The sequence below is a fragment of the Anarhichas minor genome, unplaced genomic scaffold (genome assembly GCF_050575085.1).
Source record: "Anarhichas minor isolate MPS153535 unplaced genomic scaffold, ASM5057508v1 ptg000017l, whole genome shotgun sequence".
NCBI classification, from domain to species: Eukaryota; Metazoa; Chordata; class Actinopteri; order Perciformes; family Anarhichadidae; genus Anarhichas; species Anarhichas minor.
In genome coordinates, this window is record NW_027466463.1 from 2,441,424 (window position 1) to 2,469,299 (window position 27,876).

The following is a 27,876-nucleotide window of genomic DNA, read 5'->3' on the forward strand; positions in this document are numbered from 1 at the left end:
CAGTAACATCCAGCATCGCTTGGCTTCCCGTGCACACTGGCCTGACTCCAGGGATTTCAAGTAGACAGGGAAGACAGACAGAGAGCGAGAGAGAGAGTGCATATATGCTGGAGAGAGATAAGTTAGTTTTGAAGTAGGAGGGGAAAAGAAAAGAGGTCCTGAGAAGAAGAAAAAAGGGAGAAGCAGGTGAGAAAGTAAAGTGTCAAAGAAAGGTTGATTAGCTGACTGTACAATACAAATCCACTGATATGGCAGCCATCATGGAAGCACTGGAATCCACAAGCTCCCAGCTGGAGCCTCAAACCCTCACTGAGATCTCAGACGATGAGGTCAACCTCCCACCCTCGGACGACGAAGACGATGCCCTCGCCGCAGCCAAGAAAGAGCTGTCCACTATGGGCACAGAGGGCGACGCCGCCGAAGACAAAGACGAGGCGGGAAAGCAAGACCTACAGGCGAATGGGGTCATGGTGCTGACTTTGCTTGACAAGATCATCGGGGCGGTGGACCAGATCCAGCAAACCCAGAGCGGGCTGGAGGCCAGGCAGCAGGAGATGGAGCGTTCGGTGAACGGCATTCAGGGCGAGCTCACCAAACTGGCCAAGAACCACAGCACCACATCCAACAGCGTCAACAAGATGATGGAGAAGGTGCGCAAGGTGAGCGTCAACGTCAAGACAGTGCGGGCAACCCTGGAGAAGCAAGGAGGCCAGATAAAGAAGCTGGAGAACAACGAGGCAGAGCTGCTCAAGAGACGCAACTTTAAAGTCATGATCTACCAGGTAGGAGGAGTGCATGTGTGTATGAATACACATATCAATGTGTGGTTCTGGCTTGTCTGTTCGAGGTGTGAGGCTCTGTATGTGAATGATATGGCACCTTATTGGTTTAGGGATGGGTGTGGCCCAACGGTGAACCAAGCAAATGTTTGGACTCATAAATGTCAGTGAAAGTCATGTCACTGCCTCTTCACTTTCCAAGAACACCCTGCTGAAAGTGGTGGTGGTGGCTTAAAACAAGGTTTAATACGAGTGAACAGGAAGTGTTTGCCGAAGATGTTTTTCAATTTGCTGAGGGGGCAGAGGATTTCAGGGAGTGGTTAAAGGTCACCTTTAAAGTATCGCTGGCAAGAGCTCAAGTGGCAGGCTGTACTAAATCTCATCACTGAATCCGCAATACCAAAATACTGCGTTTCCCATGGACAATTAATATTTAACCAAAAGAAAGGTACTCTTTACCTCTCACTTCGGTAAACAAGAATATTCAATATATTTAATTCAGTTAACATAAAAGCCAACCCTAACCTAACGTGTTCGTATCGTATAAACCTAACTTGACCTGATCTCCTGCCTGGGATCAGAATCCAGGCAGAAATGACATGCCTTCAAAACGTAACACAGATGTGTCATACAATAGATGTGCGTGCTTTGACACATATCCACTCCTATGGAAACATCACTGGAAATATTACTCACACTTATGTATCAGAAAACAGCTTCCAGTCTTTTTCCAGTTTGGCATGTGCTACATTTTCCGAGTAGAAAGTAGTAACTAAATGCAAATAACATCAAGCTCCGAGCAACGGTTGGTCTTTACTGAAAACCCCCCAGATGTTGCTCTACACCAGCCCTGCCCCACCCCAAATCTCCTACTGTACATTGGTTCAGTGCTCAGTATCCACTAAAGGTGGCTTCCACATATTTTCCTGAGTACACCAAATGTAGGACTAAAGAATACAAGCCAAGCATGCAGGCTGCCCAAATCCAACATAATCTATTTATAAAATAATTATACTCTTTCCCTTTTTAAAAAAAACAAAGATGGAATACCACAAGCACGCTTAAAGGGACGATATTTCATTTGAAGAGACAAAGTTGTATTATTTGAGAGGGAGCTGTTTCTTTTTTTAGCCTGTGAGGCTACCGTGTGATCTGTAATAGCTTGCAGCTTTTTGCACAGTGGCGCGAGAACATTCAGAGTTTCCACCCTTGACTCAGACATCTTGGCTTGGACCGACCTCACTCTCTCTCTCTTTCTCTCTCTCTCAGTCTCTTTCCAGCAGCTGGACAGAAGTCAAATGAGAGCTCCATCTTAAGCAGGCCATGCTGTCTGACTGTGAACGCTCATGAGTTAATGCTATTCTAACATGCTTATGCAATATACTTTGGCTTCCTTGTGCTGGCATACCAGCACAGGATTTTATACATAATGATGTGCAGGTGAGCAGGTCACAGCTCTCAGCAAGAAAATCCTAATCTCCATCATCACATCTGAAGGAATCTGATGACTGAACTGTTTCTCAATCTGATAATAAATCATCATTTTAAAGACTTTATTAGATACTATCTAATAAAGTCTTGAAGCCGAGGATTGCAAGTTTCCAGTGCAATCTACTTGAGACACCACAAGGTGGGATTTATGCTTGCGTTAGCCAACTGCTTGGGCCCTGTGGCAAGAGAAACTCCCCCTGAAATGCCTATCTCTGGCTCCCTCTCCAACACACAACACTGGCTCAGTTTATGGTTGCTAGCTATGACATAATGTCAGATTCATCTTCATTAAAAAAAAGCAAACCACAATGTGTTGTTGTGTTTTCAATTTTCTGTGCTCATCTGTTACTCTATGAGGGCAGATTCTTTCAGGATCAGCAGTAGACGGAGAAAGACTCCACCAACACCCCCCTGAACTGTAACACTGTTTATTTGGCTACTCGCACAGTGTGTCAACATATAAATACTTGGCCTTTGTAAGGACTCATCAGTACTATTGACTTGTACCACGAACAATCACATCAGTGCCACTTACAACAAGAACGCTGTGGAAGTGCAAATACATCAACAGTAGTAGTAATAGTAAGAACATCAGGGAAAGACCAGAGTGGATTGAAATGAAGCGCAGTAATAGTATAGAGTGTCTGCACACGCCATTCTTGCTTCATACAACGTTTTATTATACTGAAAAGAGCAACGTTTTTACACTGACCAGGTCTTCATCAGGCAAGTGTCTAACATGACAATGAGCAAGGTATAGAGAAGTCCAATTAGAAGCAAATGGAAAAACACAAGTACTATGCTGTGTACTGAAATGGGAACTACTCCCATTTTCTAAATCCATCCGTGTTATTCCTCTGGTTTAAGTGCAAAAACACAGGTATATGTGAACAACTCTCCCAAAACCAAAAACTAGAGAGCTAAAGCTAAAATATGTGATGTCATCAAGTATAAAGTGTGGAGCTGCTCCGTAGACCATGAATTGGGGGAGATGTTAGATGACACTGAGAGAACCAGTTCTGAGTTTATGCTACATTTTCTGTTTCACAGCTGCCAACACGACAATAGAATAACGCTCGTTGGGGATCTTGATGTTGTTTGGGGGGCACCAGCAGAACAAGGGTTAGTCTAAGGTTACATGGTTTTAATTGAACTGGTATTATTAAAGAGTGATATTGAATATAATTTCACTCCTACAGCTATGCTCTACTCATTTACAGTGTTGACATTTCAATACAAAGTCAACATCAACATTGTAGGTAATAATCCTATTAACTGGGGGTTCATGAGCTAGTATGAGTCTATTTGCAGGTTTGTGACACATGCCACTTAGCAACACATACTGTTTTCTGATCTTTTCCAGACATTTATTCAAAATGCTTTCTCCCTTTCCAGTTTGTTTCAGGTGGAAAAAGAGTTTAGATCCAGACACATCTGATTTATACTCGTGACCTGAGGAAAGTCCTGCTCTGGTGCTCCAAAAGCACACTGTTACTGAGCTGTGTTTACCGTTACATAGGGTCAGCTCACACAGGGAGGACGCAGAGCGAACTCTTTGTAGTCTAGCATAGGGTGTTTAATCTCTTCTTTATTAGCGGCTGTTGAACCACCGGTCTTCCCTCCTCTCCCTCCTGGGCCCCCTTCACAAGTGTGGTCCCATCGAGGCTTACACGGACAGTATTTATGACTTTGTTCATCTTGTTTTCTCATGAAAAACAAATGTCACCAACCTCAGACACACTAAATGTGTATATATGCATTTAAAAGATATTTTATATAATCTTCCTGGTAGTCTGTAGCATGCATGGATATGTTTCCCCCTGGTTTTAATTCACTTTTTCCATTATAGGAATGTTTGGCATGAGATGAGTCGGATGACATATTTCATTGTGGCAAACTCATCGCGATCGGTCAAAAACTATTGTTCGTCTAACGCAAATCAAAACCACCTGTGGTTAATGCCAACAATGCAAACAATATCCCATAATGCCACTGGTATGCTGGACTAGCTCAGACTACTGTATGATGTGTGAAGTCAGTGCCAGCTCTGTCAGCACAGCTGTTGGAAGTGACTGTTAGCATGAGCAGCTGTCCTCCTCCTGGGAGTGAGTGTGTGTGTGTGTGTGTGGGAGAGAGTGTGTGTGTCTTTAGTTTACTGAGTGTCCAGTAAGCCTCATAGTTGCTTCATTATGTACATCACTAGATCACTGCACTTACTGAGGATCCAACCTGGAATGTGACGACTCTACCCCACAGTGTGCGTATGTGAGACAGCAAAGCAGAGCGATGAAAATATGAGTCAGTCAAAGCTGCACAACGCAGTTTTCTTTACATGAATAATGGATTAAATCGTCAAACGCTATGAATGTCTTTAAAGACAGACATCTCTATGATGCAGGCTTTTTAAACCTTGTATGTGTGTAAACCATAGACCGTCTGTGGTATGAACACTAACGCTGCGGCCGTATTAATGCCTAAATGACGTTATTTTGACTGTTGCTGGAGCAGCTACAATGTTAGCATAGCCTAGCACTGATTGATTTAAACTCCATTCAGAAAAGTAGTTAGCTCGTCCTGACAAACCTGACAAAGCATGAATTCAGACCTTTTACAAATCGTCATCATTATGTAGATACTTCAATATCTTTTTATCTGTTTATTGCATGAACCCAGAATCTGCTTATTGTGGGTTCATGCCATAGACGTGTGGCTGGCTAGATACAGTTAATACGGCTCCGTGGAATTCACAGAGCGCTTCTGGATGATGTTTGGAACTAAGATCTGGGACTTCCACAACATGTACAAAGCAGCAATAGTGGTATATATAGCGGCCAGGGTTGATGTATTTACATGGAGGTGAACGCACTTGGTGTGAGCACAGCATTGACCTGGTCTGACGACCCGTTGAGTGACTTGGTTGGTTTGAAGCATATACTTCAATGCCATTTGTTTTGTCCCCCTGTCCCTCAATGTGTGCGTGCACGCTACTAGGAGAGACTGTTGGCTGAGAGCAATACCTTCTGTGTAGTGAGAATGTGTGACCGATTGACCCGAGGACCTTCCTCCATCACTTTGAGGAGGGTGGAATAATATATGTGGGCGAGTGAGTGCAAAAGATAAACTCGAAGAAGAGATGCACAGGGAGTGGATGGGTGTGCTGCGATGAAGAGCAGGGTCCATATTTAGACAGCTGATTCATAGCACAGGCATCCCCGGCTCTCCATGCTAACCTCCTCCTGCCTCCTCCTCCCCGGGAACCGCCCTGTTCCTCCCTCTCCCTTGTTCTTCCACCCACCAGGATAATTCAGTCCACATCGTGTCCTCCTCACCCCACCCCGCCCTACACACCATCCCTACTCCCTCACCACTTCTACTCCTTCATTTCCCTCTTTCTCCTCTCACTGGATTCTTTGTCATCCGAGTTGTTTAACTCCATCCTCTTGATTAAACAGGTCATCTAACTGAGATCAAAATAAATGAGAGCTGGAATAAAATATATTCAATGTGATACGTTTAAAATCTGAAATATGATGGGTCCAATCAGCAAAACCATAGCGAGGAAGTATCACTGTGTTCTTTGAAGGAGTGTGTCAGTCATTTTGATAATTCCCGGTTTGAGAAAGCAATGGCCTGAGGAGCTCTCATTCTCTTGTTGATCTAGGTAAATCACCCTCATTCCAGCGCTAGCTACACTTTAAGAGCCATACCAGCATTTATAACAGCCACAATTAAATGCAAAATCAACAGATCCGCTCAAAGAGCCCAAGTGTTGAGTACAACTTTGTGAAGGGGCATGGGTCAGAGCTAGGATAGCCCAGCAGCACTGCTCCTCTAGCTGAGGGCATCAACATTTTGTGCTCACTGGTTAAAATCTTACGGTGCTTTAATTCACTGTAATCAGCAGATCCACTCCCAGAGGACAAGTACATCTGCACTTTTCTGTGTTGGGTACAACTTAGGTCAACTTAGACCAAATTTCACAATCACAAAAATGCCTTTTGAAACTAGAACCTACTTTTATGTAACAGGTTTTGATTGTGACTGAATCACAGAGTAACGCATGAAGTACTGATGATAATTTACAAATGTGGCTAGTTACCAACTATCTCCGAGGCCAACAAGGCCCCACAAGTAGCCTGGTCACTAAGCCACTGCCAACTATTTCACAAAGAATGCAACTTTCAGTGCTGCTGTCTGGTTTGACTGGAGCTTTAACCCTATTTTCTATCAGCAAAGGGCCTAAAATACAATATATATGTTTTTACTTTTTTGCCACAGCTTCATTCTTTCATTTACTTCTCCTGACATTCAAAGGAATTGGAATCTTGAAGTGCGTCAATAAACATCTCACAAACATTCTGTCAGAATATGATCATCTTTCTTTCTCTTTTATGCCGTACGTTCAATCAGCACCACCCAAAACACCTGTTGCCTCCACACTCACTACATTACAATCAATAGCACCGTGTCAAACTGCCCTCATATGCAACAGTGATCATAGCTTCACCCAAATGATTTACAAATGAGGTATTCTTATCGTTCAAATGAACCAGATCTGCAACACTGTAAAGTACACGTTTCACCAAACAGCCTGGGAGCAATACGAGTCCCAGTCATGAATCGCATGTAAATGAATCAAGAGTGAACTCATTCTTCTCACACCAGTCGTTCCAGGTCCATATATGGACATAAGAGGCAAAAATGTTCCCTGCTCAGTTTACAGGCCAGATTGTGTGTAACATTGTTTCAGCTGGGAGCTCTGCTTTTTGGTGGGGTGTTTTTGGCTTCAGTTCAGTACTGTAGGTAGGGCTGGTGTGAATGTCAGGCAAGATGTCCTGACCATCTGACGGGAGCTTGTTGACAGAATGGAGAGGAAGGGAAAGAGGGAGGGAGGATAAAGGAGACAGAGAGGGAGGTTGCAGAGGGCTTATGGAGACAGAGAAAGAGAAGGGGAGAGAGCGTTCTAAAAATAGCAACTATCACATACTTGTTTGATTGTGAGAAGGAAAGGGCCTTTAGGAGAGTGTGTTCCTGTTTGGTCTTGAAGATCCGAGGGACCGGACCTGGACCAGTGGTGCTGACACTCAGGCCCCAACATCAGCTCGTTTGTTAATTCATAACGTACAGACATTTGTCATCCGGTCATGGAGACTTGGGTTGGTTAGAAGTTAACATAGAGCCTCCAGCCTGCAGCAGAGAGGAGCAGCGGGCTACAGAGGACTTCCCTCTAACTGCACGCCTCCAGGTTCTTTTACTTTTCAAACTTGTAGCCTTCAGACTCAACTGTGCTGACTCGAGTGACATCACTTGTGGACATTTATCAGACTTCACACAGCTGCCTCAGGAGAGAGTAAAGATTTTATACTACTTGTTTCACATTTGCTAGTACTCCCTAACATCTGTTAACACACTTTGATGGCCTACAATCTGAGAGGTTCCTCTTTAAGTGCATGTGTCTTAAATGGCAGTTCCTCTTAATCCCACTGGATGCTGGCTCAAAGGAATGTTTGCTTGACAGGCAGGTATCCTAGCCTAACAGGTATCCTAGCCTAACAGGTATCCTAGCCTAACATGTTTAGCTTTGGTGGTTGCGGCTTGCTCTTTGACCAAACTTGAATTTTTATGTCACCTTTAAAAACGCATGTTATTGTTATTTTGCTACAAGGGTGTTTCTTACTCCATCTCCCTGGACCCCACTTGCTCTTCATACAATGTAGAAATACTCTCCAGTTCTGATAGAACTGATGCTATTGCAGCATCTACGCTAGCCGTTGTTGCGTTGAACGACGGCTCTCCGCGTCGTGTCACACACACCTAAACCACGCCCCTAGCCGTCAGCGGTTCCTCACAGGAAGCTGATAGATCGGGCAGTCACTTTCCTGAGCGCTTAGGAAAGCTTAGGAAAGCTTGAAAACTTTGAAACGAGGCTAGGGCAGCGAATGTGTGTATGTGTGTGAAAATGAGTGTCCCAATAAAATTCCAATAGTAATTAAATAAAGAAAAATATTTCAATTAGAACTGGAGAGGTGAAAATATTTCATCCGCTATGTCAAATATTTTGTGTTTTTACTTTATGGCTACTTTATCAATGTATTTATCTGATAATGGAGAATTAATTTATGATGGACCACAAGTGATATACCACGGACATAGGGAACATTTCACATACAGTACAGTACTGCAGGTTGAGCTTAGTATCTCTGTAAGAGACATCCACAGAGTGACAGACCACAGAATGTAGCAGGCCATTCTGGTTAAAGTGTGTCCTTCAAGTCTTGTTTGGATCGAGCACATGGATAGCAAATGTTTGAATCTTTTTAGCTAAGTGCGGCCATCTCTTGAGCCTGTTTACACATCAGGCTGATTCCCTCTGCACTGTAATAATTCATCCAGTCTCACCACTACCAGCAGACACTCCAAGGTTTCAGTCCCACTGCACTACTTTCACGTCTTCACACATTCAAGAGCTCGTTTAAAACTCTTCTTCCTTTCAGAAACACCATCATCATTGTTCTGCCGTGGTGAAATGCATGACAAATCAGTTTTAACGCTGCTCACTTGACATCAATAGAGAAATTATCTTTCAGATCCTGGTCTTACAATTTTATTTCTCAGTAGGAGCTTTTCCACATGAGTCAGACGTTAATGACTCATAGTCCAAAGCTGTGGTATTTGAAAACATCAGTTTGTTTCCTCGTGATTCACTCTGTCATATGATTCAGGTCTGAATCCTCTCATGGCTAGTTACATTATTGGCACTGAACAGAGGTACGTTTGTGATAAGTCACCAAATCATCTAATTTTATAATGATTTGAATGTTAAGATGACCTCCTCAAACTTTAGTGTCTACGTTATTTCTAAGGTTTATGGCGATGAATGATAATGTTCCTCCGTAAGTGCTAGATACGTAAGTAAGAAACTGTCTGCTGAAAAGTTCACCATATGAACTTTAAAGGTGATGATACCTCAATGTTGTGTTCACAACTTTTGCCCCCAAGTGGCCAAAAACATGTGTTATTGCAGGTTTTGATGAATGGAAGACTTCACTGTATACAGAATCACTATGACCCTTAGCCTTACATCCCAGAGAAGGACAGGAGCAAACAGCAGAGGAAGAAACCCCTTCTTCTGCAGCTCCATAAATCTCTCCATAAACACCGACCTCCTCCATTGTTATTGGAAAGAGTAACACGGGGTGGCCATGGGAACAACCACTGTCATCCCTCGCTGTCCAAGTCCCCGTAAGTCAAGCATGGATCTGTACATAGACCCAGAGAGGGCCAGAGAGGAGGGAGGCAGGGCCACCAAGCTTCAGCTGCTCGTCCCATCTTCATCAGATCTTTGTAGTAGAATTCATCGGAAGGTTGTGATGAAACCTCAGGGTGTTCAAGTCAAATTTCTAAATAATGAGCTCATCTTGTGTGAAGTTGTCTTCGGATATGGCGTTGGAATGGTACATAGTATCCATATGGATGGTAGCACTCACAAAAGGAATTATTAATGATGGGGTTCTGTGTTTACCCTCTACAAAGAATTGTGTGTGTGCTGCTACGTGAAAGTACATGATCAGAATACCCGCGAACCAAAGTATGTCGTAAAAGCATCTTCCAGTGATAGTAGACAATGGCAAGCTGTGTCTTGCAGTGAGCGCTGAAAAGGGTGAGAATGAGCTGCCTCGCACACACGAGTCTGCAGCCTTGGAAACACTTCAAGAAATCCTTATTTGTGTGTGCATCCTTACAAAGCTCCTCTGTTGAAGTAGAAAAGAGCTTCATGCAAACTGTTGTGGCCCCTGAATACACAAAGAGCTAGAGACCATCTTGCGACAGATTGGACCAGGGGCGTAAAGCGGGGGGGGCAACGGCCCCTTTCCTACTTCCCACCCCTTTACTTCTGGCGCCCTTGCTCAGACCTAGAGGTCTTCAAGGTTCCACCCGAACCCTTGGGCCCGAGACCCCCGTGGCTGGGGACGGGCCCCGGATCTGTTTAACATTATGTATAATAGCCGAGTGGATTGGAGGAGACCTGCCTGTGATCATACAGCGCCTGTGTGTGAATGCATCTGGTCACAAGGTGGTACCACATGACCTGCCCAAGAGGTGAAGGGTCAGAGAGCGGAGGTCAGACTCGGCGAGCCCAAATGATAGCAATTAGCCATGCTAACTCTAGCAGCCGTGGCAACAAGTAATCATTGTTATAGTTCAAAAGGGCAGTCAATATTATCTTCATTATGAAAGGTACAACAAAACTGGAAAGAGCTAATACTGCACACGTCGTGTTTGTGATCTATCACCGAGATAGCAAGTGGACTTTTAAGTTGAATTGTTGAAACAGAATACCTGGATGTATTTTACTTCCTGGGCAAGGACGGTGGATTATACAGGCTGCTAACGTTACTTTTAGTGAGACACAAAGTTGTGTATCCCAGACGGACTCAGGCTTGACATTCCTCTGTCCTGCGTGGGTGCGGGTCCCAGGTTCCAAATATTAGACGGCTTCTGAGTCTTTTTGGGTTTGGACAAACATTTTTAGACCTGTGAGGAGCTCTACTCGGACCACGCTCATCTTCAAACTATGCCTTCATTTTGATCTCGACTACAAACCAGTAAAGTTTCGTGATTGCATCTTGCACGGTTGTAACGCTATTGTGGTGACAAAATCTGTCCACAATCAGATATACAAACACCTGACCATTTTGCCATGATGACGCACACACACCACCTCACAAGGTGAAAACAATACCAGCGTCACTGTCGTGGCTGGTAAAAATACACGAAAACAAATGCACGTGAGTTGCTATAAAGACATCTTCTTCATCATCTTCATTCATCATCAGGCAACCTGACTGAGAGCAAATGGAATGGACGCATGCTGTTGTGGCTGGTTAACAAAATGTGATGCTTAAGCACTAGGAAATGTTGTCATCACATGTTGGCCACAAAATAAAACAAGGAGACACATCTGGCCAGCAGAAGACAGGATGGAGGTGATGGAAGTGATTTAAAGGAATAGTTCAGCATTTCAGGACATGCTTATTGGCTTTCTTTTTGCGAGTATTTATCTCATCTCTGGGTGTTAAATACTGTACAGACAGGACATGGTTAGCCTAGCTTAGCATAAAGATCAGAAATGCTTCTTTTTTTTTGTATTTTATGCCTTCAGTAGATAGAGAGATGATGAATCAGAGATGTTGCGTTTCATGGTTGATATCTTAACCCTGGAAGCTACTTCCTGATGGACAACAGTTGATGCACGATTTGGTCTCTGTACAGAGACCATGGTACCAAACCTGGCAAACTCACTGTGACGAAAAGAAGCTGTTGTTCACCAAGAAATCGTTCATGCATGAAACTCTGAACAGGTTAAACAAACAGTGTTCTAATTGGAGAGCTTTAGAGGTGTATTCATGAGGTTTTAATCTGAGCTAGTATAACGATGAAATATTGAAATCAACTGATTTTGTTGCTTTAAAAGTTACTTTTTTACTTTTACATTTTAAATAAAATAATTACAGTAGCCAACAAATACTGTGATGTTTTGTGGTTATAATATGAAACAATATAGGATGGATTGTCTTGATAAAAAAGTTCACCTTTCACACTTTCCCATACTTATGACCTTGAAAGCAAAATGAACCGCCTCCTCTTTATTAGCCTGACAGTGTAGCCACATACTCTGTAAATAACAAGGTGGCTAAACTGGATATTGCTTGTTGTTAATAAGCTATACGTTAGTGATCAAGGACAAATGCTAACAAGGCTTTTTGCTGATTCTTTCCCTCCTCATTGATGATGAATACATTGCTAAAGAAAAAGAAAACCCATAAAGCAAAGAAAGTGATGGGCGAAGGCAGGGTGCACCCTGTACAGGTTGCTAGACTATCACAGGGCCGACTAATAGAGACAGACAACCGCTCACGCTCACATTCACACCTGAGAGGAACCGAACCCCTCTGGAGGTCCCAGCGAGCGCGGCTGCGGCTGACCCCACTGGAGCAATCCGCTCACCCCGCCTCGTTTTCTGCCATCGGTCACAGACTCTAAAAACCTTCTGGAACAAGTGAACTGAACTGAATCAAAAAACAAGCGAGATTGTCTGGCACAGAACTGGCACAGGATATATATTTTGGTTTCTCTGTTTGGTTGCCATGGAGCTGTGACGCTGATCTGTGTCATTCGTCAGTGATCCGAGAATCTCAGCTTACTCTCCGATCGCAAGGAAGGTAGAGAGAAACGAAGAAGGGAGGTCGGAAAGACTGAACGGAGGGGAAGTGAAAAGAAAGGTTGCTGCTGTGCTCCAGCGCAACAGCATGCCTGGTGACTCATCCCTCTCTCTCTCCCCCTTCTGGGACCTGCGGCATGCCATCACTTTATATAGCAATCTTTCTCTCTCTCTCTCTGGTTAAAAGGGACGAGTGGAAACCAGGAGGAGAGTTCTCTATAGTATAGGGAGTTCTCTCCCCAGAGTGTTATGCTGTGTGGGACCATCACAGTCTTTCCCATGACACTCACATGAGAAGTTTACTGAAAAACACACTCGCAGAGCAATGTATTCCTACACATCCATCACCCAACGGAGCCGGTCTGACAGGTTGACCATTAGGATTAGACTGGAAACCTCTGGTAGTGATCACATCTGTCCCGCTCAAATTCATCAAAAGAATACTATGAGCAAGTTTTCTTTTTCTTTATTTCTCAAGCAGATTTCCATCTAATCTGACATGATATAAGCAAATTATTTAAACAGCATTTGTATTGTAATGATTCTGTCCCAAAGCTCTTTGATCATTGGAGCAGTTGTTCACTGTAACCGTGATCACTAAGAGGTTTGCTCTGTATGTCAGCTGGCTGATATTGGCTGTAGTTAGAAGACAATGGCTATGTCAGCCATCTGCTTCACTGTGACAGAGTTTAGGATATCATTTAACTTAAAGCCACGCAACTTATTTTTTGTTCATTTGTGGCTACAGCCTTACTTGATCTGGTATGACTGGGAATTTATGCCGTTGACTACTTTACCTTTGGTAGATGTTCTACTTTTCTCAAACTGCATTTGATGAGTTGTGAAACATCATTCAAGATTCAAGATTTACTCCCAATTCAAAGTCCACATTTAGCCAACATTGGTCTCGGTGTTCCTGCTTCACCCATTTTATCCCATGATCCTTTTGGGGGAGAACTTGCAGTGACATACGACAGTCACAGTCACACCCACGAGGTTTGAAATATTCTTTCAGCAAGAAATGACCTGTCTAAATGGTAAATGGACTGTACTTGTATAGAGTTTTTCTAGTCTTTCCGACCACTCAAAGCGCTTTCACACTACATGTCATCATTCACCCATTCACACCCATTCATCCACTGATGACAGGACTACCATGCAAGGTGCTATCTGCCCATCAGGATCTGTACCTAACATTCGCACACCGTAGCAATTCTGGGGTTAAGTGTCTTGCCCAAGGACACATCGACATGGACTAGCAGATGCGATCCTCTGATTGAAGGACGACCCTCCAGCTCTCCACTGAGTCACAGTCAAGAGTAGATTGTAAACACTTATTACCATTCCATTTGCTCTCAGTCAGGTGGACGAGTCACAACAATGTCTTTCCAGCAACTAACTTGCATATGCAATTAGTGAGTTTTTGATGTTAAACCCATGTGCAAATTAAAACCACATTCCCTACAAACCCTGTTGGTCCGTGTGCTGTAACTTGAATGTTACTTCAGAGGTTTGGGGCTCATGAACCTGGCTGGCTCAGTGCCAGTTGGTGCTGGATAGGCCGGGTGTCTAGTCCATCTTTTTATAGATTGATTTTTGTCATTTTTGCCTTGATTTGACAGATGACAGTGTAGAAATAGGGAGAAAGAGAAAAAGGGCTGTGACGTGCATCAGGAACTAAGGAAGGCCAGAAGTGTTCCCGGGATGTTGTGGTTTGTGTTGTGTGGTGTCCGTTGTTTTTAAATGGCTTCACAGTGCGCTGGTTATAGAAAACGACTTTTATCTCAAACCTGGAAGTGTACCAGAGCGTTTGGAGGATTACTTTTTTGGGGGGGTTGGTGTGCTTGGTGGAGGTTAAGCATGAGCTAAAGGGTATGAGCTAAGTGAGTAGAGGGTCAAAGTGTATTCTTGACCTTGAAAGCAGCAGTTGAGAAACCAATCTCACCACGAGGTCCATTTAGTGGAGCTTTCACTCAACACCAATGATCAATGACGTCTACGCTTTCACGACAATGTGGAAAACCCCATTGGCTGGTGAACATCATGTGAATGGTTTTATGGGCCTTGTGGTGACATTGTTTTTCTTAATAGATGGTATTTGTATTTCCAAAGCACCAGAAAAAGAAGTGCAATGTCCTCATTTGCTTCTTCGACTGCCCCGGTTCCTCACTACATCAGCAGTTGTGTCATAAGGATTCCTCAGTGTGTGTGTGTGTGTCTGTGTACTGTAACTGTATGAGCAACACGCACATACTGTACACACACACACACACACACACTCACACACATGCATCTGGCCTGTTCACAGCATGAGGGGGGGATTGAAAAAAGAGACAGAGAGGGGTGTGTTGCAGCGGGATTCCTCTCTCTGGCTCTCCATGAGGCTGATGAGTGGTTGCAGTGTGGGCTGAGAGTGGAAAGCTTCCATGGCGTGCTGCGTGTCCCCAGACACACACACACACACACACACACACACACACACATAGGCACAGTCACAGAAGTGCATGATTGCGCACACATACACACATACAAAGACCTTTGTTACACAAACACACATGTTCATTATGATCATAAGCATATCAACACACACACACACACACACACACACACACACACACACACTAACACCACAGTCAAACATCTCTTTCATCTGGAAACATTATAGTTCCAGTCAGGCTCACCACAGTTACCATGGAGACACAAGTACAACTCAATGTTTTTTCCTGCCAAGGGAGGCGATATAATTGAAAACGTTTCGTTCTGCCGTGGTTTTCATTTGCAGACTATAATACCATCCTGTAATACCAACGACACGAAGTACACAAGCTCAAAAGAGGAGGAAAACATATTCTCAGCCGGAGGCAGGAAAATGTAGAAACACACTTGGCACACATTTGGCTGAGGTAACGGCTCTGGCATTGTTGTTGCTGCCATGGTTTCTATGTAATGGTTGATAGACCCAGTGGCTCACCACTTGCCACGCCCAGAAAACCCAAATATGCCCTCATGAAACATCTTCAAAAGGGAGACTTCCAGGAAACAAACAGGCACAGACAGGAAAACAGGCTCAGAGTGCTAATGTGCAACAAGGTTCAGGAAATGATATCAAAGAATACTGCTGCATCATGACACCCCGTGACAGTCCTGCTCACACAACGGGCTTATTATCACAAGAAATGCTGCCATGTTTCTACAGTGGCCCAGAATGGACAAACCAAACCAATCTGCAACCTCACTGCCAGATGCCACTAAATCCTACACACCGGCCCTTTAAGACCACACCAACGTGGTTACAAGTATTAGTTCCTTAAGCATGTGAAGGCCACTTTATGTGTACTTTACCTTTTTACCAATACTTTTTAAATGCATTCTTCACAGATTTGTGTTTCATGTTTTGGCATTGTCCTTTCCATTTTAGGAACGCCTGGGGGACTTTCTTTAAATTTCGCACAAATATCCACTTGGATGAAGAATGAACTGAGGTGAACTTCATGGATGTAAACTGCAACTGTCTGAGTGGACAGACCATGCACACTCATCATAAAAGAGAAACACTGCGTTGTGCTGACAACACAGAGCATCAGCCAGCTGATCTCAGCAAGTCACTCACTCACTCACACACACGCACACACACGCACACACACACACACACACACACACACACACACACCTACACACACAATGAGAGTCTTTTGTGAGAACTATAGGCTTCATTTTGCTGGCTTCCTAGATTTAAGATGCAATTGACCTCTGTTACCTCTTCACTTCAGTTTTAAATGAGGTTTCTAACAAATAAATAAGATTTTATCAGCCTAACCAGGTATGGAGGCAGCAAATGAGCTTCAGCGAGACCCCTATATACATCACATCCAAGGAAGAAAGAAAGAGAAAAATAAAGAAGGAAGAGTGAATATCAACAATGGAATAATGTGGCTTGTGTGTGTGTGTGTGTGTGTGTGTGTGTGTGTGTGTGTGTGTGTGTGTGTGTGTGTGTGTGTGTGTGTTATTAGTGGTGGGAGAGTAGACTGCAGCATGGCTTTATGGGAGGCTGATTAGGGTGAAAAAATTGAAATACAAGCACATTGAAACACACACACACTGAAAACAAGCAGGTCACAGAAATCCAGTGCATTGTGAACGCACACACACATACACACAAATCAACATGAAGGCATAACAAGAGATAAAGAGCAAAGAGCGCAGCCCCATATTGTGCTGAAACACATCATGAGACGACTACTCCCATCGCTCTAGGACTCTGTCTCGCTCTTTCTCTCTCACACACTCACACACACACACTCACACACACACACACACACTGTGGTTCAATGTGTTTTGCAACTTCCCTCATGACTGTCATTTTGTAATTCAATTGCAAACCAGATATGGAAATTATCTCCCTTTGCATGTTTTGCAAGAGCGAAAGACAAAATGTAGTCTCACTGCCACACACACACACACACACACACACACACACACACACACACACACACACAGTAACTCACAGGACCTCTACATTCCTCATTGGTCTACTTTCCATGGCTCTGAGTGTACCTTCCTGTCTTTTGTGCGGCAGGCTCATGGAGAACAATGTCCCATTAACTTAGGAGGGTCAGGAAGTCAACACACTAAGGTGAATGCCTGAACTTCCCCATACACTCTTTCCATGCACTTGGACACACACACACACACACACACACACACACACGTACGCAGCACAGAATTCCCTGTTGGATCCTTCTTATGGAAACACATTAGCCTGTGACTCCCACACTGACAGACTGGGCTTTCCCAAGCTCACACTGTTCCATGTTCCTTTTGTGAGCGCCATGGACAACAGCATTGCATTTTCCCACTTGAACCATAATATCTCAAAAGACATTTTTGTTCTAAGCTCCATCCCTACCCCTTACAGTAACAACCTGTTCTCAGGCCGACATAGCGAGGCCTGCTCGGTGCCCCTTGGTGTCTGATACCGATGTAAAACCCACCTGCATCACTACCAGATGCTCATGTCATTTTCTCATGTCAGCTGTTAGTCACGTGTGTCTCTAGTCACGTGACTCATTTGTTACTTTGTATTCATGTTACTCAGTCAAGTTTATGTCAACCGTGCTGTTTTCCTAAACATTACTATGTGTTTTTGTTTATTTTGAAAAGACTGGACTGGTTACTTTGGTTCATTTTTGTTCATTTCTGTTCATTTTTGTAGGATTTTAAGGGAAAAGTATGTTGGTTTTCAGAGGGTTGTCAGTTTCTGGTTGGCCTTTGGTTCTAGTGGAATGAGTTCACACAGTATCTGTCTGAATATTAGCGTTAAGAATAGTTAACTATAAGTGTGATCACACAGAGAGGGCCGTTGAGCTTTGGCTCTGTTGTGGCTATCTGCGATTTCACCAATGCACGGGTTCTGGCAGTGCCTGCCTGCAGTATACGCTAGTGACGTGAAGCCAATTATTGACACTGGTTCTTCATATTTCATATGAATTAGCTGATGAGCAGCAGAACGTGAGGAAGATATTCCACCGGGCTCAGCTGAACCACGTTGCGGCCTAGACAGCTTGTGATTCCACCAGACGTCTGATGCACAGAGCAGAGCCGGGCAACATAACTTAATGCATTTGAAATATACATACAAAATAGTTATGAAGATGAAAGTATTTTTAACAACCAAAACACAGCCACATATCTTTTATCCATGTCATTCATGACTGGACTTTTAACGGTGTTATCAGTAGGAAATAAAAACAATAAACACATGTTGTCCATAGTGGAATGTGATACAGTTTTAGTGTACATAACATTTGGAGTGAAACATGCATCAGTTCCATTGTATAAAAATCAATCTCCATTTATTGATTGTGGCGGCTGTGGCCGTGACAAAATGTCAACTTTGCATATTAAAGGAACAGTGTGTAACATTTAGGAGGATTAAATTGCAGCATTGGAATATAATATTCATAACTGTTGCTGATCTATGAACAATATTTAGGTATAATTTAAATATAAATTTGAATCTGGTTCTGGGTTTATTTGTTGTAAAAAATTCTATATATGTTTATAAAAGCAATTATTTAGTCATGTAGAGAATCAGAGTATTTAGGTATTCGTAGTTCTCCAACACCCTTGGAAAGGGACGGACGGGTGTAGAGTTGGTTGCAATCTGCAACCTCACCACTAGATGCCACTAAATCTTACAAACTGGGCCTTTAAGTAAAATATCTCATACTCTGATGGGCTGATGCTTATTAAATTTGCAATTTTCCTGTTTCCATTTAGGACGTTCATATTGTTGAACTATTCCTTTAAAGTTTGACAAGAAAGCAGTGAAAAGAAAAAGCTGCACGCAAACATTCCACCCTAATATCTGCTTTCAATAGCAGCAATTGTGACAAACTGTGAGGCCATGTCAGAGCCTTTGACTACACGTTGCTTAAGTGATGTGCAACACCCACGGCACTGTCCTGAGATCGAAACAAGATGTAAGGAATTTCGACGAGGCAGGTATTTTCCAGCAGCCCCGCCTGTCAACACAGCTGTTCAGGAAAGCCAAGATTCCTCATCCGAGGTCAAGTTTACCCAAGATACTGCAGCACAATACCTTCATAAAACCACCATCACACTGTAACAGAACACAATGGACAGCCCCCCCCCCCCCCCCCCCCCCCCCCCCAGCTCTCATACCTCCACACTTTGATGCTATCATCTTCCTGCTGAGCAGATGGTTTTCCAAGACTCGGAAGCATCATCCCACTTGTGCTATTACTCGATCTATACAACAGCAGAGATGTGTCTTCCCTTTCCACACCTTCACCCCCCCCCCCCCCCACTCGTTGTCCTTTGTTCTGGCTCTGCTGTGTTCCTGTTTTGAACATAGAGGCGGTGTAGAGGGAGAGGAAAAGAAAATACGTACAAGTATGGGCCCTGATGCAGACATTCAGGAGCCCAATTGCACAAGGATTTGCTGTGATGGAAAGAGGAAGACCCCCCTCCCCCTACCCCTCCTTCCATTCCTTCATTAACAAGCATTGTATTTATGAGGTGGATGAGGCACCCGATAGAAAGGGGGGGGGGGGGGGGGGGCTCCCTCATCTGCGAGTAAACAGGACATGGAAAAACCAATGTTAATGGGAGATGAAGGGGCCAGGGAGCAGGGGTTAGATGAGGGGAGAAAGAGAAGACGGGCATAAAGTGGTGCTGTGCAGGAATGCTTCATCAGGGTGGGCCAGACTCAGGTGGTCATACTTGCTTGTGTGTTGAGTGTTCTGTGTGGGAGGACTTTTATGTAACAAGACTAAACACCAACCAAAGCCAAACTAGTGGGCCCTGGAGGCTGCAGGGTTCATTACACCCAGAACTCTATTCCCAGAGCCTTGCATGTAGCGGGGATACTTTGTCCTGAAATCAAAATTGTGCATGCTATGAGCATATTGACTGGAAATATTGTGTGGAAAGTGGGTCTCCTGGGCGGTTTGGGAATTGCTCAAATGTGGCACAAACATCCACTTGGACTCGAGGACAAACTGATCAGAATTTGGTCACAGGACACTTTTTGGGCCATAACCCAAGAATTACTTTGCAACATTTGACTGATTTCATACATTTCTGACAGGATAAAATGATGAAGTGATGACATTTTGGACGGATATGGATGTAAACTGCATCTTCACAAACACCAGTAACGTAACAAACATACTTATTTGAATTAAGTAGTTTTGTTGCGTAAGTAAACCTAAAAACTAAGTAAACCTACATTCAAAGTTTATTTTTCAAAAGAGACACTATGCATTTAACAAGTGGAAACTGACACGCCTTACCGGAGTCCAAAACTGACTCTAGAGCGGCACGTAGAGCGTCATAGTTTGAAGCGTAAGGCCACTGACCAAGCTGCAGTGTTTAACGAGTTGAGTGAGAATGTGTTGACAGGAAACAACAAGGAGTCACAAATTATTGTATTTTTCAAAGTCAAACACTGACCATATCTCGTTTATACACTTCATCTCACCACAACGTGTCTATACTTTACTGTACATACTGTCCTCAGTACCAGCCTGATAATCAGACAGGATTGACATTTTGTTTCAGCTCATTCTTTTAACCTGATGTCATGTTGGCCAGTTTCTTGTTGTAATTCACCCTGACCAATCAGGAAGCCCCTCTAACCTCATCTTCAGTCCAAACTGAAGTTGGAGTAGCTGTTGCTAGGAGTTATTGTATTTTAACAACTTTCATGATCAAATTCATTCACAACTCATTATTAAAAGTTGTTATTTACACTTTTTGAAATACATGCAATATTTAGTCTGCTAAAATGACTTGTTTAGGACTGAACACAAAGTTCAGGACGTGGACTTGACTTTAGACTTGTTGGTCTTGACTTGACTCTTGACTTGGGACTTACCTCTCTTGATTGGGATGTGACGCAGGACATTATATAACAATTGAGCCGTTCATGTGACGATATGCATAGCCATAGGGCGGGCGTATGAAAACACACACACACACACACACACTTAACATACCTCCAATATTTGGGTTATTGGGTTATCTACCACAAACTGTCATCCCATCTCCCCCCAGCTGTAGTAGGCCGTGTCTCTGTATTCAGGTAATACGACAGTGATTATGGATGAATACCAGATTTGGGAGAATCAGAGCATGTGTCCGCCTGCAGAGAGAAACCCGATTGGACCACAAAACTTCAATTATCCCTGATCTTGTGTTTTGTTTGTGTGTGTCTGTGTGTATACGGTCTGTGTGTGTATGTACTATGCATATCTTATCAATGTGTGCGCAGACTTGCACTTAAACTGCTTTTGTTGTGCCACTCTTCTACACTTTGCTAACAGCTCCCAGAAACCCCCCTAACCTTTCCCATTCTTTGTTACGTTCGTCTCTGTCATGTCTCACTCTGGTTTGACATAAATGAGTGAACCCTGGAGTCTTGTTACAGATTCCACTTGGTCTTGGCCACACATGCCTCTATTGTGTAGACTGGTGACTCATTCTCACCGCAGTTATCCTGTGTGTACCTGTGCACAGACAGAGAATGGAAAAAACATACATGCATATATACATTACAATATATTAACTATACAAGTTCATCAACTTAACACACAACATGAGAATTAAAGTATATTTTCATTCGTGTATAATCACCTGAAACTAAGAATCAATATATTTCTGTCAGTTTTTACCTGTACTTTATCATGTTTTGCTGTAATTTATTATCACGCTTCAGCTTGAGCTCCTCCAACACACACACACACACACACACACACACACACACACACACACACACACACAGATTACTCGAGTGGCAACTATGCTTGCTACTGCAATCAAATATTTGCAAGTAAAAAGTTAATACTTACTCAATACATCTGTTCAACAAGCATGAACATGTAAACAAAAGCAGAACCTAATTTAATATCCTCTGTCTCTCATCCACCGCCGCTATATTTATACAAGCACAGCACACACGATTGGCAAAAAGCATTTTTTACAAACAACCTAAAACAAATGTGAGTCTGTAGTTTAACTGCCTAATCTAGTTTGTTCCTGTGAATGTCTCTGCTGGCTGACAGCCAGGAAGACAGAGGACAGAGCGAGGAGGACAGAGGACAGAGGGAGGAGGACAGGAGGACAGAGATAGGAGGACAGAGGACAAGAGGAGGAGGACAGAGGACAGGAGAACAGAGATAGGAGGACAGAGGACAGAGGGAGGAGGACAGAGAGAGGAGGACAGAGGACAGGAGAACAGAGATAGGAGGACAGAGGACCGAGGGAGGACAGAGAGAGGAGGACAGAGGGAGGAGAACAGAGGACAGGAGAACAGAGATAGGAGGACAGAGGACAGAGGGAGGAGGGAGGAGGACGGGAGAACAGAGATAGGACAGAGGACAAGAGGAGGAGGACAGGAGGACAGAGGACAGGGGAAGAGAGATAGGAGGACAGAGGACAGAGGGAGGAGGACAGAGAGAGGAGGACAGAGGACAGGAGAACAGAGATAGGAGGACAGAGGACAGAGGGAGGAGGACAGAGAGAGGAGGATAGAGGGAGGAGAACAGAGGACAGGAGAACAGAGATAGGAGGACAGAGGACAGAGGGAGGAGGGAGGAGGACGGGAGAACAGAGATAGGACAGAGGACAAGAGGAGGAGGACAGGAGGACAGAGGACAGGAGAACAGAGATAGGAGGACAGAGGACAGAGGGAGGAGGACAGAGAGAGGAGGACAGAGAGAGGAGGACAGAGGGAGGAGGACAGAGGACAGGAGAACAGAGATAGGAGGACAGAGGACAGAGGGAGGAGGGAGGAGGGAGGAGGATGGGAGAACAGAGATAGGAGGACAGAGGACAGAGGGAGGAGGACAGAGGACAGGAGGAACTGATACTAACCGATATCTGTTTTCTTCCTTCTTTATAAACTTGTTTACGTTTAGAATTTGTCAAGGTGGCTTTGCTAAATCTCATTAACACTTACTGCATTAACATTCCTTGTGTGCTCTTCTCCACAGGATGAAGTGAAGGTTCCCTCAAAACTCAGCATCTCTAAATCCCTGAAGGTTTCTGAGTCTGTGTCAGGAAGCAGAGGGGGCAGCATGCTAGAGCTCAAGGAAGCTGTAGAAGAGGAGGAGGGAGGAGAAGGAGAGAAGGCAGACAAGCCCCATGTAGACCTCTCGTCAGATGAGGAGGGGGTGGAGATTGAGGAGACCATTGAGGAGACCCGTGCCGAGCGCATCAAGCGCAGCAGTCTGCAGCGTGTGCAAACCCTGAAGACGGTATTCTCAAAGGAGAAGATGGATAAGACCAGAGCAAAGACCAAAGAGAAACTGGAAAAGACCAAACAAAAGACCAAGGACAACCTGGAGAAGACAAAGCAGAAGACCAAGGACAACCTGGAAAAAACCAGGCAGAAAACCAAGGACAATTTAGAGAAGACCAGACAGAAGACCAAGGATAACCTCGAGAAGACGCGTCACAACATTGAGAAGAAGATGGGCAAGCTTGGAACACAAATGAGTGTCAACCCTGAGCGCAAGCAGAAGATGCAGACATCCCGTGACAAGGTGAAGAAGGCCTTCACGCCAGACCACGTTGTTTACGCCCGGTCCCAGACCGCTGTGTACAAGGTGCCCCCCTTCACCTTCCACGTCAAGAAGATCCGCGAGGGCATCACTGAGGTGGTTCAAGGCACCGAGATGGTGGAGGTCTCCCAGGAGGCGGATCCCTTCGGCGAAGTAGATGGGGAGGTGGAGGAGGGCGTGGTGGAGGTTGAGATGGAGATGATGAATGGAGGAGGGGATGAGGAGGAGGCTGATGAGGATGAAGAGGAGGACAACCAAGATGCTCTGCAGGAGAATGAAGACAGAGATAGAGACAGCGACTAGATAAAGAGTCAGGAATTTGCCAAGATCCTAACATAATTCCTGAAGTTCTTTTGTAAAAGAAAAAGAAGGAATTCATTGTGGGAAGATTGCTTAAGAATAATTGCGGTTTATAACAACTTGGGTCTAACTCTTTTTTTGAAATAATTTTGGCCATTATTACTATTAGTTACTATAACTTTGTACTAACAAGTTATTGCTGAGATTTGGGAACACGGCGTCATTTCTATGAGTTTGACTGATCAGTCAGACGACCAGACATGTGGTTAACAAGCCAAAACTTTGTCCAGATTATCTAAACCACTTTATTTGAAGGTAAAATTGAAAGGGCGTACCCAGACTGTCAGTAATAATCCTTCAGCATACAAGCACAGTATTGTAGGACAAAGTTTAACCAGGAGGTTGGTAATGTTCACCGCTGTTTTCTCCTCCACATAAGTTCGGCAAACCTCTGGGTTTGTTCCCCTCCTGTCTGATTGTCTGTCTGTTTGTACACGGCCCCTGTGTAAATATCTCATGTAGTGTGAAAGTGATGAGTGAAAGTGATGAACGCACAGATAATTATCACCTGTCTCTGCAGTTCCCTGAGGATCTACGCATCCTTTTTTGCATCTTTCAGCTCATTGTTTAGGGTGTTTCGTCCCACAAGACTGCGGTGAGACTGAAGTGTTTCACCGCTCTCGTCAACTTCGTTTCCAGCTGTTTTAAGTGCAAATGGCTCCGATACACCCGATGTACACTCCCTGTTCAGCAGCGACAGCAGACAGACAGAGTTAGCGACTAGCTGGTGAAGGAAGTAGCAGCCCTTTTTCTCAGGAGTTGGTGGAGATCAAAACCAGAGCTAAAGGGAGAGCGAATATTTTCCTTACTTATATATTTTCCAGGTGGACCCAAGCACCACTAAATAGCCAACTGTTGGCAACATGCTAATATGTCAGCTTGTCGTGTTTCCCTTAAAGGAACAGTGTGTAGGATTTAGGAGGAGACATTGGCAGAAATGGAATATCATTTTCATAACTATGTTTTGATTAGTGTATAATGTTACCTTAGGATGAGCCCTTCATATCTACATAGGGGCGGGTCCTCTTCACAGAGTCCGCTATGTTTTACCACCTTGTGTCTACACAGAACGGACAAACTAAACACTGGCTCTAGCGAGGGTAGTAGCACCACTTTTCTAGTTTCATGAAAAGATCATCTTTCCAGCGGTGAAATACTTCTTGAAGTATTTTCACGTTACCTTAAAAAGCCGCCACAGGAGGAGTTAGTGGAAGGGGTTTTAAATTGGATGTAATCTGCACCCTGACCAGTAGGTGTCACTAAATCTCACAAACTGCTCCTTTAAGTGGCCAAAACATTACCAAAGAGCAAAGCCAGGACCAAGTAGGGTTCCAGCGTACATGCATACAGAGTTGGACCCAGCAGGTCAACCTGACCATGGGTTACGACATTCCCAGATCTCAGCAGTTAATTTGACAAGACAATGTTATTATTACCAATAACAATGATGACCAAAACTATAAAAAAAAAGACCAAGTGGTAACAAAATTACGATTTAACAACTTAGGGTTTCCTTTATTTGACTACAGGTTGTGTACTTAAAATAAATCAGAAAGGGCTTAGTTTAAAGGGCTTAATGGAAATCTTCTCATATTTGCAAAAGCACTTTGAGGGTTGTTTAGAACCCATTTGTGTTTGGAGTAGATGATGATGAAATTTGAAAAGAAAAAGAAGAAGAAAATAGGAAGAGGAAACCAAAAATAATGTTGCTATTGGCTGAGGAAAGGAGGCGGAGCAATCGCAGAACTGACAAGATCAATAAATGATTAGGTAGGGACACCATCATTTCCATTGTAAGAAAGTGCAAATTGTCAGTATTTTCTTTTTATCAAAAGCCCCAACCACTCACAACTAGTGGCATGAGCACATGGGAATGAATCATCTCCTTTCCACTGAACGTCAGTAGCATTTGTTGAACATGAAGAGAAATAGCTCATGACTGTTGAGTAGCAGATTCCCAATGGCCAAATTATTCAAAAACACACTAAGTACACATGCGTGCTTAAAATGCTGACATTTCTTTTGTATTGCTTACCACATATGCATACATATTCCTTCCACCCTGTTTGTTGTTCACCTGTTTAAATACTGAAGTGTTATCTTACTCTGCCTAACTTACTGATTATTTAGTGATTCTGTTGTCATTTCTATGTTCATGATGAGCTAACAGTTACATATTTGTATATGACTTGTATGTGATCACATTTTACACTTGGCCGAATGTAGCCTAATAGTTGTAGTTTTAGCACACCTTGTTGCATGCAATGTTGTTACACAACATTTTACTGCCAAAGAATAACCAGTGCCCATAAAAATGAAGGTCTGCAAGACACAGAGCAGAGACAGCTCATCCATAGGTCTCGTGCATTTCACTCACCGATGGGATTCACTTTGATTATTCTCTTCTTCTAACCTGCTATGTGTCATTCTACGATGTGTTTCATAAATAAACTGAGATAAGGACAAATACTTTGGGCTAGTTCTCACACACCTCTGGTAGAAGCAGTGTAGATTCTGACCAGGGCTGTGTACACTCAGGACCTGGCCGTTCACGGCACTAGGTTTCAGAACTAGTGTGATTGCTGCGGTCTGACACTGACCCCTAGTGTCCAGTCATCCCACTATGATTCCCTCTGCTCCAGATGAAAGGTGCATTTCACCACATCGCCGTGACAATAATGACACACGGGGTTCCTCAATGGCCCACACTTACTTATTTGCAATAAGGCTTTTATAAATGTGTTATATATTCTCCACTCCTCTACTGGTGGTATTTTCAAGAATGCCTTGCAAAAAATAATTCAAGAATTAATTGATTAACTAATTAATTTTCTATTCTAACATAGTCAAATTAACTTTCCACCCACCTATGCACTAATCCTGGTCAGGGTAGCGGGAACTAGAACGTAACGCGGCACACTTTGAGCTGAAGGAGTGTACACCCTGGACAGGTCAGCAAAGAGCTAACACAGAGACAGACACAAGATGCATCTGTGAATCCAAAGTAACAGAAAGTATAGAGTTTTACATAATTGTTGCCAAAGTTTACCACATTGCCACAGTATTTGTAGGTCAAAGTTTAGTTCCTAGCTCAGACACATCAAGTGTATTTGTTTTTTTTGTATATAATGTGAATCACTGCCAGTGCAGATCATAATGGTTTTTGATTTTATTTACCAGAGAGCCTTTTGCCTTCTGTTGCCTGCACTTCTTCTGCATTTAGAAACAGCTTCTCGGGCCAAATCATTGTGATTTTGCACAGATTTCACAGTGCAACAAATGATATGTAAGCAAAGATAAACTATTCTCGCCTTTATACAATGTGGTAGAGAATGTGTTGAATGCTAAACCCTTCATAGTGGATCAACAAAGCCATGTCTGTCAGAGCAGTGACAACATTCAGGTGTGCTGAGGCCTATTTGTCAATGGAACATAATGTAGTTCACACTTAACTGTTTCCTTGCTTTTGTTTTGTTGGTAACTGATTCCTGTACGTTTCATTGCTTAACCACTAATGATTTAATTAATAAATGCTATTTGGTTCACAATGTCTGTGTTTTTATTGAATGTTAGCAGAAAAAGTGAGGGACTGGACACAAAAAACTCTGCTGATAGTTTACAGTACAGCTGTAAGATCTAATATGATAGGCTATATGGCATTATGCTATGTGACATTTAATTTGGTCATTGTTTCTTTTTTTCTTTTATTGTGTTTTCTATTCGAGCATATTTGTCAATCATGGGAGATTTTATGTATAGCTCATGTTAAAGTCAACAAGCTCAATGTCACCAGATGCACATAGAAACATTGTCAAAATGTTGCAGAGGTAGAAAGTGAAAAGACAAAAAGTTATAGAATCCACTCACTGTTTTTTTTTTTTTGCTCCCACAATAGCATTTATTTCTGCAAGGACCACATTCTATACAGAGGCTATCT

The 27,876-nt window shown here is 43.4% G+C and overlaps 1 protein-coding gene across 1 annotated transcript; it reads left to right on the forward strand.

Moving 5' to 3' along the window:
* Nucleotides 1-27,487, forward strand: LOC142951441 (caveolae-associated protein 1-like). The gene is made up of 2 exons (XM_076092978.1): nt 1-782; nt 23,010-27,487. Exons 1-2 carry the CDS (start codon nt 249-251, stop codon nt 23,880-23,882), a joined length of 1,407 nt encoding a protein of 468 aa, XP_075949093.1. The 5' UTR covers nt 1-248; the 3' UTR covers nt 23,883-27,487.
* The last annotated feature ends 389 nt before the right edge of the window (nt 27,488-27,876 follow it).

Coding starts and splice junctions, on each gene's coding strand:
- LOC142951441 (XM_076092978.1), top strand. CDS start 249: ATGGCAGCCATCATGGAAGCACTGGAATCCACAAGCTCCCAGCTGGAG. Junction 783..23,009: donor TTAAAGTCATGATCTACCAG/GTAGGAGGAGTG, acceptor TCTTCTCCACAG/GATGAAGTGAAGGTTCCCTC.